This window comes from Hydra vulgaris, chromosome 07 (assembly GCF_038396675.1).
Source record: "Hydra vulgaris chromosome 07, alternate assembly HydraT2T_AEP".
Classification (NCBI taxonomy): Eukaryota; Metazoa; Cnidaria; class Hydrozoa; order Anthoathecata; family Hydridae; genus Hydra; species Hydra vulgaris.
In genome coordinates, this window is record NC_088926.1 from 25,293,948 (window position 1) to 25,312,558 (window position 18,611).

Below are 18,611 nucleotides of genomic sequence, written 5' to 3' on the forward strand. Positions count from 1 at the left end.
TTTATTCTGAGTTGCCTAGTAAACATTTTGTAGCCCACATTATTTTTTTACAGCTTTTACAGCTCCTTTAACTTTTTAATTGCTCTTATTTTAACTTAGTACTTAGGTGGCTGAAAATGGTGAATGTGAATAAAATAAATGCATTAAAAATAAAATTTTAAATGTCACGAAATATAACAATTTTTATTAAATTGTTAGGTTAAAAGCCATTTGTTGAAAAAATAAAAAAAATAAGGCCACTTCACAGAGGTGCCAACACAACAGTGTTAAAGTATCACTAGAATCTAAATTTGCATGAGATAAAGTATACCACTGAGATCAACCATCCCACCTTTCCCCTTCCCATTTTAAATTTTAAAATTAGTTGTAAAAGCCCAAGTGATCATCAATATGCAGACAGGTTTATATTGTCAAAAGCAGCAGGTCTGATGTTGTGGTTGTACCAAATCTAAATGATTTTGTTGCATGTAAGTATGATTCTTTTTGGTGGGTAAACATATTTACCAAGGTAGAAGATACTACAAAGGTTATTCAAATTAAGTTGATGTACCCCCATGGTCCATCTCAAAACTTGTCTTGAGTACTATTGTTGAATTTAATTATAGTAACTAATATCCTAACAACATGATCCGGGATCTGGGATCTATAGAATTTTTTTTTCCTTTAGAGTTTTTAATACGTTCTTTATTTGTCTTAAAGTCTTTCTTCATTTTCTAGTTAATTTGTCTTAGCTGTCATAGTTATATAAAAATAAAATTCATTTTTATCAAACCTTTTAATAAACAGTTTTACAAAGTAACAAATTCAGTACAGTTTTACAATGTTTAAGAAAACACAGTTCTCCAATTCTTTATAATAGCTCTAAGTATTCAAATCTTTTAAAGAAAAAAATTTGGCTTTTTTATTTTAACTTGCTCCAGTGAAATTATGAAAAATTCATTTGTTTAATAAATATGTTTGTAAAATAAATTTTAATATCTTTTCTGACATAAATCATTTAAAACAGATGAGATAACATTTAAAACATTAAATACATTTAAAACAGATGAGATAACATTTAAAACATTAAATACATTTAAAACAGATGAGATAAACCTCTTATTTAAATAATTCTCTATTTAAAATAGAAAGCAAAGCAAAAGATCTTTTTAAAGTTTTGATAAAAAATCAAGAAATGATTTTAGCTCAAAACATTGGCAGCATTATCTTCTAGGCAAAATCTTTTGTAATTGTCCTGTCGCATAAAATTTATTAAATGATTTTATATAATTAATTTTATTCGAATGTTGCCGGGTTTGTTTATTGTTTTCTGACTATTTTCTTATTTTTCAAAATAAAAAATAGTCAGTTTAAATTATCACATATGACATGTGATAATTTAAACTGACAATTAGTACATATGATCATGTTTTTATTTCTGTTTTAAAATTTTTTTAAGATAAACATAGTTTATTAAAATCTTTGAGCACTGTACACCTTTTGTTGCACCTGTTCCTTGTGGTCTGACAAGGTTCTAACTTAAATTTTTAATCTTGGGAGAATTTAGCAAAAAAAAATTTTTCTTTTTTTTTAATGTGTTTTTAGGATTATTTATATCATTATTTCTTATTTGTTTATGTATTATATATAAAGACACATAAATAAATAAAGTATAATGGTATAGTTAATTTTATTAATATATTAAAAAAAAGGATTTGTTAGCTGAATTCTCCAGCAATTGAAAATTTCAGTTAGACCCTAAACAAGCAAAAAATTTGGTCATAAAAAAACAGCAAAAATAAAAAAAAACAGCTATTTTTTCAGTATAATGAAGAAATGGTTTGTTTGGTTTAATAGCTTATTATCAACCATTTAATCACTAGGAGACTTTTTATTATCACATGTTTCAATTGTCACATTTTTCAATTGTAATCAAAATAATTATAAGATAATTATAAGGTTTTACTATTGAAATTCTTCTTTTTTTTTTTTTTTAGTAGTATATATTTTGCTGTTTAATAAAATAAGTTACATAAGAGTTTCACATAAAAAATATAAATAAATAAGACAATATAAAAAACAGACCTGGGCTAAACGAAGATATGGGTTCTAAAAAATCAATTCTTTAATTGTGTGGTGGCATTATTGAATTTGTCTTTATTCAATTATTTTTTAAATTCAAATAAATCAAATTACATAAGTTTCACTTCAAATATTTACACTTTTTTGTTGCATGGAATGTTAGTTGTATTAGCAGAACATTAGATTAAAAAATATATATGAATCTCTTTTTAAACATTTGTTTTTCAAAAATTTGTTTTAGTCGATGTTTCAGTCAAAAAGAGGCACAATCGATGGTTACTTTCTGGCTGGTAGATTTATGACTTTTTTGCCGGTAAGTTGATATGTACTTCATTATTTTATTATTATTATTATACTTCATTACTTTCTTATTTATTTGATGTATACTTTAATTGTTTATACTTTTTTATATATATTTATATTTCATATATATATTTTAATTTTTTTTTACTTTTATACATTTTCATATAGTTATATTTTTCTATTATTCTAATTAATCAGTGAAAAAAAATTTTTCAAGTTTTTTTTTTTTTTATTTAATCAAAAATAAGTTAAAATATTTCAATTTGATATTTCCGTTTGATTTTTATATTTTGTTTTTATGTTTATCAAAATTTATTATTATTTTTTTTGTAAATTCTTAATTGCAAATATAATGGTTCTCTGGATAATGATGATTTACAAACAATAATAATAAAAGTAATTTAAAAAAATTAAAAAGTTAAAAAGTAAAAGAAAATTAAAAAAGTAAAAACCTCAATTAGATAAAAAGTTAAAAGAAAATTATTTTTAAGTTCCATTAAATCATGTTGAATACTGAACATCACCATAAATGTCTTTTTTAGAAAAAAAATGCAAACTCAAAATAAGATTTTATTTTGATTTTCATTACTTAAGAGATTAAGCAATTAGCAACATATTTTTTTTGTATTGTGGGCCTTTTTTTTTTTTATTACAACCAGTTATTGTATACTTCTGGACCTTCTTATATCAATACCCAAATACTTTTTACCATATATCAGCCCTCGGAATTAGAAAAAATATAGTTTGCAATTTATTACCATCCTTAAACTATTTTTGATCAGCACAAAATTTTTAACACAAAGGTTTTACCATAGTAACATCTAAATCTCAATTTTTAAGGTTGGCAATTAGCTTTGCTGAAAGCTGACAATTCTGAGAACTGCATCCATGCTTCTTATTTTTTTAAATTATTTTATTTTTATTTTTTTGTTATTAATTGATTACATATATTAGAAACATAAAATAGAATCATAAAAGTTTATAATAGTCAATAGTGTCGCAAAACTTTGATTGTTGCAAATTTGATTGTTGAAAATGTGAAAATAGATTGTTGCAAATTGTTGCATTATTTATTGTCGAGTAACAGAATAAGGAATAATGTTGCAAATGAATTTAATGAATAGTGTCGAAAATAAAAAAAAGAATAATGTCGTAAAGGAGTTTAATGAATAGAGTAGATAACAAAAAAAAGAAATAGTGTCGCAAATGATAAAATCAGAATAGTGTTGAAGCCAAAAAAATGGAATAATGTCGTGAATGAATTTAATGAATAGTGTCGAAAATAAAAAAATGAATTCTAAAAGAGCTCAATGAATAGTAACAAAAATAAAAATTTAATAATAACTATAAACGTGTGTTTAGATAACATGTCTGATATTATACTGAAATAGCCTGCTGCCGGGTGGTTCAGTACATACACCAACTATCTTATAGCCTACTGCCACAATGGAGTGCCGCTACATTGACTGAGGGTTCGGGGTTTGGTAGCAATCTTTTTTTTTGTTATTCTTTGTTTTTTTCTGTAAAAGCCATATGCTATAAAGATAAGCAAAACCAGTAAGCAATTGCTGAAATTAACTATTTGTGACACTATTGCGTTTTTACTATTTGCGACACTTTTTCTTTTTTTTGTTTTCGAAACTACTCATTAAGTTCATTTGCGACACTATTCCTTTTTAATATATTCGACACTATTCTGAAGTTTATTATTCGACACTATTCCTGTCACCAGACTAAAACAGTAAGTGAATAGTTATTTTTAATGGTAGATACCAACAGAAAAGAAAGCCAGAGGCATCAATCTAAAATTTAGTTTTTTTTTTTTTAGTAAGAAACTGTTACTAAAAAAACATGAAAAAAAGGAGTCTTGTTCTGTTTTTCTGTTGTTCTGTTTTTTTGTTCTGTTAAACAGGAAAAAAATAAGCAAATAGAGTTAGTGTAATTAAATTTAATAATTAATTAAATGTGATGTAAATTAATAATGTAATGTAAATAAATAATATAATGTAATGTAATGTAAAATAATAATGTAATGTAAATAAATGATGTAATGTAATGTAATGTAAATAAATAATGTGATGTAATGTAAAATAATAATGTAATGTAATGTACATAAATAATGTAATGTAAATAATGTAATGTAAATAAATAATGTAATGTAAATTGATTTAATAATTAAATAAAAAATCCTTGTATGTTCATCTATTTGAGTAAGTCAATGTTGCAGCACTCCTTGCATATTCTTTCTATTTAAGTCAGTTAATGTATTTACACTCCATGCATGTTGTACCTAATATATTAATATTCTCATTAATTTTTTATGATAGTTAAATTTATTATCACTTTTTATTAAATTAATTTTTTATAACTAATATTTATTAAATTTCCTCAGCAATATCCTTAATTAAAAAAATATTAAACTATTATTGTTGTTTCGACACTATTCTTTAAATTAATTTGCAACATCAGTCTTAGTTCTGTTTTGCGACAGTCAAAAATGTGACAATTCACAACATTATTCATTATTCTGTTTTTTGATAATCAAAAATGCAAAAATTCACTCATTGTGATATGCTAAATTTTTCAAAAGTATCCCCCCACACCAAATTAGAATTTATTATTAAATTAGGACCAAATTACCAAATAAAAGAAAAAATCATATAAATATATAGAAAATCTTATAATGATAAAAGATAATATAACATATAAGTTTTAACTAAACATTCTTATTAGAGTAGAATAATTTAATACTTGCCTAATTTTTCAAATTGAAAGTATGAAAAAGCACACTTCCAATATGAAAATAAAATAAATACCTCTGGAATAAAATATCTTTTACCCAACAATTTAAAAACTTTTGTTGTATTCTAATTTTTATGTTCCACTATTATGCCGGATGCAAACCATCAGGCATTAAATAGATTTTTGAACATTTAAACTCTGATAAGGCTACTTTTATTAAAGACAGAGCTCTCTGACTAAAACCTCAAAGTAAAGTCTGAGTTTAAAGTCAAAATTATTAAAGGTATCTATTAGAACACTATCAACCTAAACCTGGAGATGTAAGTGTAAATTTAAATTTATATATATATATATATATATATATATATATATATATATATATATATATATATATATATATATATATATATATATATATATATATATATATATATATATATATATATATATATATATATATATATATATATATATATATATATATATATATATGTTAGTGTACTCTACAAATAGAGTGCTCAATGTTTTTAAAGAACAAAGCAAAAATAAATTAGTAAAAACACTTATCTAATTTTTTTCTTCAACAACTTGTTTCACCATCAGTAGGTTCATCAGGAAGCCTTTTTGATGAACCTAATGATGGTTAAACAAGTTGTTAAAGATAAAAAAGTATAAAAATTGTTAAAGATAAAAAGTGACATGACAAGTTGTTGTAGAAAATTGGGGGTTATGGAATCACATTAAATGGCATTTTTTGATAAATAAAAACAACTGTAAAATGTTTTGATTTGATTTGAATGCATCTTTTACTGACATTTTCCACCAGCAGAGTGGATGTAAAAAATTGATTATGTAAATAAGCAAAAAAATCAATGACATCATGTACTAAAACTCATAAGAATAAATTGTGCTTGAATAAATTGTCAATTCTGTAGATTGGGGCAAATATTATGAAGACTATTTGGCCTACAATAAAACAATAGAAATGAACTTTGACTAAAACAAAAAAGTTAGTTTTTCTTGGTATTCCTTTTTCTTTTGTTTTAATCAAAAAAATTTAGCCTAAAGTTTTTTATTATCTCTTTAATTTGAACACGACATGTCTCGGAGATTTGAGATCCCTTTTATTATCATTGTTGTATAAGCAAGTTTCTAGTTATTTATTACTTCATCACAATTGAGCAGTAAATGTTATAGATAAGGTTGTAGCATCAATTCTTCTTTTCCTCCCTATTCATTATTAGTCTATTGTTTTATTATTCTTCAAAGAAAAAATTTTAAGAAACTAAAAAAAAAACTTTTGCTATTTTTAGGAAAGCACATGTTCAAAAGTTTTATTTTAATGTTGAATCACAAAAAAGAATATAAATAGTTCAATCGCATTAAAGTTTTGAATTTGTGTTAAAGTAAAATTTGTGTGAATCTAAAAAAAACCTGAATATATACATATACTACTACATTTTCAGTATTAAAAACCATTTTGTTTGCAATGGAGTTTCATTGAAGTCCCGAATCAGAAAATGTGAGAACTGTTTCCCATGTTTTTAGCATATATATGGCATGAGACTTTGACTTTAGAATGCAGAAATTTAATGTGTATGTATGAATATATATATATACAGTCGACTCTCAATATCTCGAACACTAAGGGGACCGGAAAAAAAGTTCGAGATATCAAGAAAAGGGTTGAAAATAAATAAAATTGCCCGACTTTCATTAAAAGTTGTAGTTTTTGTTGTTAATGATTTTTCTGACAAAAATCATTAACAACAAAAACTACAACTTTTGGAAAAAATCTGTTATCTGATATTGCTTTAAATTATCCATCTTTTCCATCTTCATTAAGTCCTCAAGTTTTAGTGCTAGGGATTGTATTTCATTTCCGTATTTTGAGCTGTATAGCGAAGCATTTTGAATTGTTTCAAAAGCAATTTCTAATTGAATATCAGATGGGCGTGGCGGGGCTTCGACGTCAATAGCTTCGTCAACGCTATCTTCAACTTCATTATCGTCGTTTTCAAAATTAGGGTCTAAAATCTGAGCAATGATTTCAGCATCAGTAGCAAGTGAACCGGTGGTTACTACATCGCAATCTAAACCAATGTAAGATTCCGCTGAGAGATCTTCTTGGACAGCACGAGGATCTAACTCTCGCAAACGGTTAAGTTCTTCTGTCAAAAATTTAAAAGAATGATCATCATCAGCTTCTTCAATACTCTTGTTTGTTTTGCTGATACCAGCTTTTTTAAAGCAGTTGATGACAGTCTCCTTCGACACAGCATTCCACGAAGAAACAAGATCTTTCATTGCTTGAAGTATAGAAATTTTTGGCATGGGTTCGTTATTATCGACAGCCTTGATACACAAACGCACAATTTTGTGACGATAATGAGCTTTAAGACTTCGTATTACACCTTGATCCATGGGCTGAAGGACAGATGTGGTGTTAGGGGGGAAAAATATTAGGTTGATGTTGCTTAACCTTCAATGTCTTGAGCACGTTTCGTGCTCAAGACAGGAAAGTAGCCCTTCAGAGTGCTACTTTCCTGTCTTGAGCACGAAAAAATGAGTCAAGTTTCATTACCCATTCTGTAAAAAGGTCTCCGGTCATCCAACTTTTTAGCTGATTTTTATATGTGCAAGGAAGTTGTTTAATGTGCTTAAAACACCGTGGGTTTTTAGATTTTCCAATAACAAACATAGGTAATTTTTCTCCCGTTGCACTCCCTGCTGCTATGCCTGTTAGTCTGACTTTACTATTTTTTCCCCCAAAACATTTTTCTCGTGATAAATGGTATGTTTTGTTTGGTAGGCACTGGTAAAATAGTCCAAACTCATCGGCATTGAAAATGTTTTCAAGCTTGTAATTCAAAAGCAATGTTGGAAGTGTAGTTTCATTCCACGAAGCAGTCATATTATTCATCACAGCGGCACTTTCGCCTGAGATTATTTTAAAGCTGACGCCGTTCCTAAAAATAGGAACAGAATAATTGAATTTTAATTACACGTTTAAAAAACTAAATAAATTAAATATAAACGGATACATGTTATTTGTTTATATTAAAATTGAACAAGATTTGACAAAATTTAACTGACCTTTCTTTCCAATTATGAAACCAACAATCAGATGCTTTAAAATCCAACTCTCCTAATGCTTCTGCGAATTTTAGTGCCTTTTCTTTTAGTATGGTACCATCAATTGGTACTTGTTGACTTCTTTTTGCAACGAACCACGTGTATATGGCCTTGTCTACATTTTTGAAATTACCACTACGAAGTTTCTTCCGTTTAGATTTTGTGCCATTTTTTTCCAGTGAGGTTAATAACTTGGTTTTATTTTTAATCCAGGTTGATAATGTGTTCTTTGGGACTCCATACTTTTTGGCAACCTCTTTGTTAGACATCCCAGTCTCTAGGTCTTTTAATGCCTTGCATTTTTCTATTATAGATTTGTTCGTGAGTTTTCGTTTAATGAGCTGCATGTTGCTGCGTTTGACAAAAAGAATAAATTATATATTAAAGGAAAACTTTTCAGAAATTCGATTCTTAAAAAAAATCGAATTTAAAAATCGAATTAAAATTTTTTTTTTTTCGAAAATTGGAATTTAAAAAAATTAAATTTTATTAAAACATTTGTTGAAAAAAATGACAAGTTTGAGATAACGAGAGAAAATTGCCCTGTGGACCGAAAATATTGTTCGAGATACCAAAAAGTTCGAGATAATAAGGTTCGAGATATCGAGAGGATTTTAGCCTAAACTAGTACGTTATGTCCATGGGACCGCTAAAAAAGTTCAAGATACTCTAAAGTTCGAGATATCGAGAGTCGACTGTGTATATATATATATATATATATATATATATATATATATATATATATATATATATATATATAATATAAATATAATATATATATATATATATATATTATTATATATATATATATATATATATATATATATATATATATTATTATATATTATTATATATATATATATATATATATATATATATATTATTATATATTATTATATATATATATATATATATATATATATATATATATATATATATATATATATATATATATATAATAATCGGCAATAATTTGCCGACCTCAATGTTTTAGAGATTAGCATCAGGTCAGCAAAAATTATTTGGTACAAAGGTCTTACCATAAAACATAGAAACAAGGTCAGCAATTTTTTGCCGACCTCAAACATTTTCAGGTCGGCATTGCTGAATGCCGATATATGTATATATATATATTTTCAGGTCGGCATTGCTGAATGCCGAATATATGTATATATATATATATATATATATATATATATATATATATATATATATATATATATATATATATATATATATATATATATATATATATATATATATATAAATATATATATATATATATATATATATATATATATATATATATATATATATATATATATATATATATATATATATATATATATATATATGTATGTATGTATAGAGGCCTCGGTGGGAAGCTAGAGCTTTAGTTCTCACTCTCGCCCACACTCACCTCAAATGGTTTTGGAAGCAATTTACTGCTCTCACAAAAATATAATTTTTTCTCTCAAAAGTATAATTGTTTTTGTAACTAAATTGAAAAATACAAAGTCGTTTTTATAAGATTTTTTATAAGCAGTAAAAACTTTTATAGCTCTTTGTCAATTTTTTTATTAAATAAGTAATGTTGTTAATAAATAAATGGATAACTAGTGTGAAAACCCCCGCCTAAAGAATGTTTTCATGGCGTAATAGATGATGCTATGTATATACATATGATGTTATGTATATACTCTTGTAACATTAACGTTACAAACATATGCTTGTTACAAGTGTAAAACTAAATTTTTTTATTTAATAAACAATTTTTTTAATAAATAAACAGATAGCTCGTGTTAAAACCAAAAGCTCTTGAGGAGAAGCTATTTAGAAGAGCAGCTCGCATGGCTTGCCTTTTACTCCTTTCGAGGCCTGTATATATATGTATATGTATATATATATATGTATATATATGTATATATATATGTTTGTATATATATATATATATATATATATATATATATATATATATATATATATGTGTATATATATGTATATATATATATATATATATATATATATATATATATATATATATATATATATATATACACACACACACATATATATATTTAATGTGGAATGGTCAAGTTGCATATGAAATGTCAATGATGATGTAATACTGATATTGCCTTCTGTGGGGCTTTCATATATAGATTGACTGAGGGTTTAAGCTTTGACATTCAGGACATTTATTATTGCTTTTCTACTACTTTATAAAGAAAATTTTATTTTTTTCAAAATTTTCTCCTTTATTTGTAAATATGTTTGCATTAAAATCTGCATTTTAAAACTAAATTTAGGCAAATATATTACTTACTATAACTATATATAAGTATTTATGTTTCTGGTAACTTCCTGATGAACCTACTGATGGAGAAACAAGTTGTTGAAGAAAAAAATAAATATAAATTTGACACTCTTTAAGCTATTAAAAATGAACCAAAAATGGAAATGATTTAAAACTTTCCAGAAATGTGAAATACTATCATATAATTTGGTATGCAAAAGTTAGAGCATTAAAGCCTTAAATTTTTTTTTAAAAATTAACTCTATGTTGTGTGACAGTTGTAGCATTTATTTTTTACCACTTCTGAGCAAAACAACTTTGTAAGACTTAATGCAGCGAACAGCATGGTAAAAAAAATCATTAAGTGTGTGCATTTAGCACATATTGATATTGTTATATGCTGAGTTTCATAGTTTTTACTTGAAATTTTACAAGTATTTTTTTGTTTTTTTGTTGTTGTGACAGTCGTAACTGTGATAGTTGTAATGAAAAATCCAATATTAAAATACACCAAAAAACTAATCCAATCAATGACCTAAGAAAAAAAGGATAAATGATTATTTAAAACCATGTAAATTATGTTAAAAAAATGCAATATAACATTATCAATGTTTTCAATTATGGTTTTCAATACCATTTTTAACGCTACACAGCAGGGCTGTAAATAAACATCAAAACACGTTTTTACAACTCTTACACCTTTAAAACTTCGTTATGGTACGATAAAATGACAAAAAATATATATATGATTATATGTATATAATTATATTTATATTTATATATATATGTGTATATATATATATATATATATATATATATATATATATATATATATATACATATATATATATATATATGTATATATATATGTATATATATATGTATATATATATATATATATATATATATATATATATATATATATATATATATATATATATATAATTATATTTATATATATATATGGGCATTTTTATATATATATATATATTTATATATATATATATGTATATATATACACACACACACTCACATATAATAACAATCACACTAATCTAGGTTGGTATGTCCTTATTTGCTAGCAATATTGGCAGTGAACATCTTATTGGACTCGCTGGTTCAGGTGCTGCAGCTGGCATAAGTGTTGGTGCATTTGAATTAAATGTATGATAAAGATGCTGTATCACTATTTTATTATGTTAAAATAGAATAATATAATATAATTTAAGTTGATGTTTTAATTTTTCTTTTTAATTTTTATAAATTTTATTACTTTTAGGCACTTGCATTTTTACAACTTTTGGCTTTTGTATTTTTACCTGTATACATTGCAAGTGGGGTAAGTAATCTATTTGTTCTTCGATACAATGAGTTTTTTGGCGAAGTGCAAATCCAAATTTTACCTGCAGTTTTTCTATTTTAGAAATTAAAAAAATAGCTTATTAAGAAAAAGTTTTAAAAGAGATTTTAAGCTATTATTTTCTTTATTTCTAATATAAAAAAAAAATCGCAGGTAGAATGCATTCTGCACATGTACCTTGTTTTAAAAATTTTTATTTATCCCAACTTCCTGTGAGAAGTATTTTTTTATAATTTATTATTCTTCCTGATAAACCTACAGAAGGAGAAACAGCAATTTTGTCAAAGACAAAATTAGATTAGTATTTTTACTAATTTATATTGCTCTGTTCTTTAAGAACATTAAACACTCTATTTGTAGAGTACACTAACAAAATTTACACATCTTTATTGGAGGTAAAGTAGTTTACTACTTATATATATATATATATATATATATATATATATATATATATATATATATATATATATATATATATATATAAAATATATATATATATATATATATATATATATATATATATATATATATATATATATATATATATATATATATATATTAGACTAATTCACCTCCAACAAGGTTGCCAACAACCACTATTAAATTATGAGTTATTTAAAAACAAAGGATAGGGTTAAAGAAAAAGAAAAGGTTAGCTGAAGACTTGAAAAGTTGTAGGTTGTATGAGTCAGGAAAGCATGAGGTAGGTGAGAATTTTAAAGTTTTGTTGATGTGCAAGGAAAAAAAAACAGATAAATAAAAATTTTCATAGCATGAAGGGACAGATACAGTAAAAGGATGCAACTTTGCTGCATGACAAGCTAAGCAAGAATGCCTTTAAACTTGTGGGTTCATCCAGAGTGACAACAATGTGCCTCAAAGGAAGCTCATTGCAATGTAACATACAAATAGACACAATTTTATATTTTATTATATAAATTTTACCCAACAAAAGTTCAAGATTTATAGACATTTTATGAGATTTTGTGTGAACAAGTTTTGAAATGTTGTAAACTTTGATTTTACACAGAATATTATTATCTATTGAGAGCAGAGAAAGTATTGACAATCTTTGCTGTCTAATTCTGGTTTTGATTTAGTTTTTTTATAAGATCTCTAATTTATATTGGTTCATTGATGGCTAATAATACTGTAATTACATAACATGTAATAGAAAAAAAGTTTTGTAATCCCATTTAGGCCTACAAAGGTCATAAAACAGCCTTCTACCAAAGATATCTCGTTTATTAACACCCGAAACTTTAAAAAAGCATTCAATTTTTTCCACTGTTGAAGAACCAAGTCTGCTAATTGCACACAAAGTTCTTTTACAGAATCATCCTCCTGAAAAATAAAACAAAAGGTTTGGCATAGTGGATACAAGTAAAATTTCAAAAAGCAAACATTCTTGTATTAACAGACTCTTCATCAGGATTTCTCTGATGTTCATCACTTCTGTACGATTAAAATCATTACTTCCACCTAAATATGGTAAAAACTTTAATTTTTTTTCTAATTTAAATTTTACTCATTCTTCCTGTTAATGTTAAATAAATACCAGTAGTACTGCAATTAAAAAAAAACTGTTAATATTAAACAAATACAAGTAATAATGCAACTAAAAAATAACCAAACTAAAAGTAAATAACTTTTGTTCTGTGTTTACATGTATGAGGTACATGAATACACAGTGATTGCAATTCGTACAAAAAATTACATTGTTATAGAAGTGTGCTTCATGTATATTTTATGAAAAGCTCACTTTTGTACTTATGTAATAAACATAGACAAAAATATGCAATTTCTTTAACTTTTGTACAATGCAATAAACATAGAAAATACCTGTTCAAAGTTTAAAAATTTTTTTAAAGTTTTTATTAAAAATCATTAATTTAAAAAAAAAAATTAATTTAAATCTTAATTTCAAAATTTCAAAAAATTTCTAAAAAAAAAAAGTCCTCCTGAACAAAAGTGGAGTAAGGAGAGGGGCATATGACTTCTTGGCCACCCGGTTGTCAGCCCTGATAAATATCAATTTTTTAGCGCCAATCATTTTACCATTTTTTTCTCATTTGTCCAACATAAAGAACATTGAAACTAGACTAAAATTCATTGAGATATAATTTCTTTTAAATTCACGAGTTTTACAATATGAAATCTTCCAAAAAAAATCAAGTTTCCTAGTAAAAAAAAATTTCAATTTTTTTTCTGAACTTTAATTTTTTATATATATTGGCACTATAATATTGATGGTAGAAGTTTCTTGGCGCATTTTTGGTTTTAAGTGACGTACCCTAATATACATAGAAATAGACTTTAAATGTGTGGAATAATGAACTTAGTTCAGGGTTGATTAAACAAAAAAGTTACTGGTTTCTATTAGCATTCAATTACTATTAGAACAATTTTTTAATAAAAATGAAATTAATGTGTATATAATAAACTTAAAGTTGTACAATTAATCAAATAAAATTGTTAATAAGTTATTAATTTTAAATTATTCATAAAAAGTTAATTTAATGCAACATTTTAGAAACAAAGATAAAAACAAGGCTGTATTGTTAAAAAAAAAAATAAAGCAAAAATTTGCTTTAGCATCTTTTTGCTTTTAAATTTTTTGCTTTAAGGACCTCCTATCAATGAACTTACCATGACCTAAAGAATATGGGTCATGGTAAGTCTATTCCACACCAATCATTTCTATTCATGTTGTTGTAGAGATATAATATTTCACTTGGATATAATATTTCACACTCGCAAGCATTATATTATCATAAAAACAACTGCATGAATCATACATGAACTGCGTGAATCATACCTGAACTGCATGAATCATACATGAAATGCTTGAATCATACATGAACTGCATGAATCATACATGAACTGCATGAATCATACATGAACTGCATGAATCATACATGAACTGCATGAATCATACATGAACTGCATGAATCATACATGAACTGCATGAATCATACATGAACTACATGAATCATACATGAACTGCATGAATCATACATAAACTACATGAATTATACATGAACTGAATGAATTATACATGAACTGCATGAATCTTACATGAACTGCATGAATCATACATAAACTTAAACAATTGCTGTGATTATGATACATAGTGCAATCCTGTAACTTTCTTGAAATCTTTACTTATATATAAGATGTTATTTTAAAAAAAAAGTATACTGCTAAAACTTGTATTTTCGGAGGAATTAAAGTTTATTTAATTAGTAACTTGATTTTTCCGGTTTATGTGTGATTCCTTATCAAACTTAATTAATTTTTGATTAACATTACAAAAGTATACCATTCTTTGTTTACAAAATGTTTATATAGATTTGAATTAACTGAGAGTAAATTGGAGATTTCCAGTTTCATTATTTTGAAAATAATAGACAAAATATGTAAGAGTTTTCATGCGTGATTTTTGGAAATGCCCACATGCGAACCAAGAATGTTTATTACATAAAAAATCGGAATTGGTTTCGAAATGCAGGCATCCATTAGTTTTCTCTTAAAAAACTATAAAAATAAGTGAGCTCAAAAAATAATAATAATAATAAATCCCCCAAATAAAATTATATTTAAAAAAAAGCAGAAGTAAATAATTGTAAAAGATTCTTTTTTTATTGGTGTTAAAATATTCCATAAACATTATAGTAGTTATGACTTTTTTTTTTTTAATTTTATAAATCGTCATTTAAAATTAACTGCATTACAAATAATGTTTTGTACAATTTTATTTGTAGTTAAATACTAATCAAAAGCTAAAAATATGCAGTAAAAAACATATGTACATACGTTATGAAAAGATTTTAATGGGGGGGTGACATCTGGTTTTGCCGATAAAAGTCAAAAAAACATTTTTGCCAACTAATTTATCTATATAAAAAAAAAAGTTCTTGTTGGCCAACATTTGTCGACTGCTAACTACAGGTCCAATTTTGCCAACTCCAGTGTTCTATTTTATTCGTCCAGTGAATTTTATTTGTAGGGGGTGTCTAGCCCCCCTACGAATAAAATTCGTAATGGGACTAGACACCCCCTATGCCCCCCCTTGGGATGGCTCTGAACATATCATTTATGCATTGAAAAGGCAGTGGAGTATCTAATGTTTTGTGGCAGGTAGAGGTCACTGACATCATCACAAAGAATACAGAGGTATATTTGAATAAAAGATGGTTGATAGATAGTGATCTTTGCAGTGTTCAGAGCAAATCGGAATTTGTTTGGGTTTCTGCTGTTAGTGAGCTAGTTTAGTGGTGTAACAGGACACGAAGTAGAAACAGGAGCACAATGTATCAAGTAGGCGATAGCGAAAGATCTTTAGACTTGTAGAAGGAGTTTAACTTGCTTCAGGCATTTGAGTAGATATGGTTCTAGTTTTATATTATTGTACACTTTCGTCCATTGTTCATCTCAATCATATATACACAGCAAAATCCACAATTCTTGTTTTAAAGAAAAAAAGTCTTATAACAAGAAAAAAAAGTCTATTTTTTCTTGTTTCAAAAATTTTTATTCTTAAACTAAGAATTTTTTTTCTTAAATATTTTTTTTTTCTTGTTTCAAGAATTTTTATTCTTAAAATAAGAATTTTTTTTTTTGTTTCAAGAATTTACATTTTTAAAATAAGAATTTTTTTTCTTGTTCCAAGAATTTGTATTCTTAAAATAAGAATTTTTTTTCTTGTTACAAGAATACTTTTGCTAAAATAAAGATTTTTTTTTATTGATAAGAATTTTTTTCTTATTTCAAGGAAAAAAATGTTAGGAATCCTTACTTAACTATGTTTTATGGTAACCCCTAAGGGTTACCATAAAACATAGAAACAAGGTCAGCAACTTTTTGCTGACCTCAAACACTTTTAGGTGCAGTAAGCCGACCCTAATTCCGAGGGTTGTATATATATACATACTTCACTAAGTGTTTAACTTTAGTATCTAAAAACACATTCCTTATTTTATTGTTAAATGATTTCAATACATTATTGTACCTTACTCTAACCAAGCAAAAATATAAAAATGCCTGAGGTTGGCAATTTTTTGCCAACTTCAGATGAAATTTACTAATTGAGAAGTAATGTTTTCTTTACTTACTTTACATTGCATGTATTTGGAAATATGCAATTACTAAAAAGATAACACACACACTTATATCATATGCATGTGTGTCTGTATGCACCATACACATGCATTTTATGAATATTTAGAAATAGTACTAGTACTAATCTAAAGTAACAAATTGTATAATAATAGCAATAATAATATTAAAACAATTATAACCAGGAAAATAACAACATTAGCAATGTAAACAATAATATTTATATTAAAAAATGTAATCAATATAATGATAATAACAATAATAATAGTAATAATAATATTGATAATTGTTAAAACTAAGTATTAAACAATAACAATAAGTAATAGTGATATAAATAATAGTAAAATAATGTTATAGTAATATACATATTACATATAGTTATATCAAAAGCAATCATAATAGTAACCCACAATGAGCCCAACATTTTAAAGATGAGTTATTGTAGTAGAGTTTAGTGATTTGAAGTGAATATAAAAAATAAATTGTTCCATAAATAAAAAATGGTAAATTGTTCCTTGATTTTATGCATTGGTTTGTGATTTATGGCTGTACTTAACTGGACAATGATTTAGTATATATAATTTAAGGCTACTAAAAGATGGAAGAAAATAACGAGACCTTTTTATAGAAGTAAAGAAAGTAGAGATTGAGAGAGGTAGGGTAACTTGCATGTGATAAAAATAGATAGTTTAATAGATGAACAAGAGCACACAATTTAACAATTTTGGATACAAAGTAAAAGATATTAGAGTCAGAACAATATTCTTAAAAGTATATTATTTTAAATGTCTTGTTTTTAGATTAGATATTCTTAAAAAATTATTGGTTGATAAGTAGTTTAAAAGGTATTGTAGAAGCTTAAATTATAAGTTTGCATATATTTAAGTGTTTGTAGTATGTTTGAGAAATAGAATTTATATTAGATAAAAGAGATTTGCTTTTTACTATTACTATTGATTTGTCTTTAGAAAAATATATTGCTGTTTTAATACAGTTTTATTGTGCTAATTGGTCAAGTGATTCAGTGCTATCAAAGTTACATATGTTGGAGATCATGCTATTCCATTTTTGAAAAAATGGGGTGCTGGGTTTAAATACTACAAACAAGGAGGCCAATCTATTCATTATGAGTTTAATAAATTATTTACCATATATTGATCCCTTCTCCAACAAAGGGCTCAAAAAGTATTCTTAAAGAAAAAAGAATATGTTACAACTATTAGTTTCAGTTATTATAAGTATTAGAATAAAAATTATTATAAGTATTAAAAAAAAAAGTCTAAATAATGTAAAAAATATATGTAAGATATTAAAATAATAATAAAAATAATAATAAAACAGAGTAGACATATACTACAAAATATATAAAAATTGCCAAATACATTTTTTTCTTTGTTGGTTTCATTTTGTACTTGTTGTGTTAAAATCACGGCGATCTATACTGAAGGCCTTGCCATCGCGCAAACAGCGTATTTGACTGGGGGTCTATTTTAAACTGTACTTAACTATAATCGCCATTTTCGTTATATTGAAATATGGGTAAAAAGTGTTGTATTTATGGCTGTATTACAAATTATTTATCTGCTAAAAAGAAAT

General features: G+C 25.4%; 1 protein-coding gene across 1 annotated transcript in view; it reads left to right on the plus strand.

Moving 5' to 3' along the window:
• Positions 1–18,611, plus strand: part of LOC100205446 (sodium/mannose cotransporter SLC5A10) — a 76,918-nt gene that overhangs the window by 10,474 nt on the left and 47,833 nt on the right. Inside the window, exons 2-4 of the mRNA XM_065801458.1 lie at positions 2,303–2,374; positions 11,597–11,701; positions 11,817–11,876. Of these exons, the coding sequence (XP_065657530.1) occupies positions 2,303–2,374; positions 11,597–11,701; positions 11,817–11,876 (237 nt within the window). The remainder of the gene's footprint in view (positions 1–2,302; positions 2,375–11,596; positions 11,702–11,816; positions 11,877–18,611) is intronic.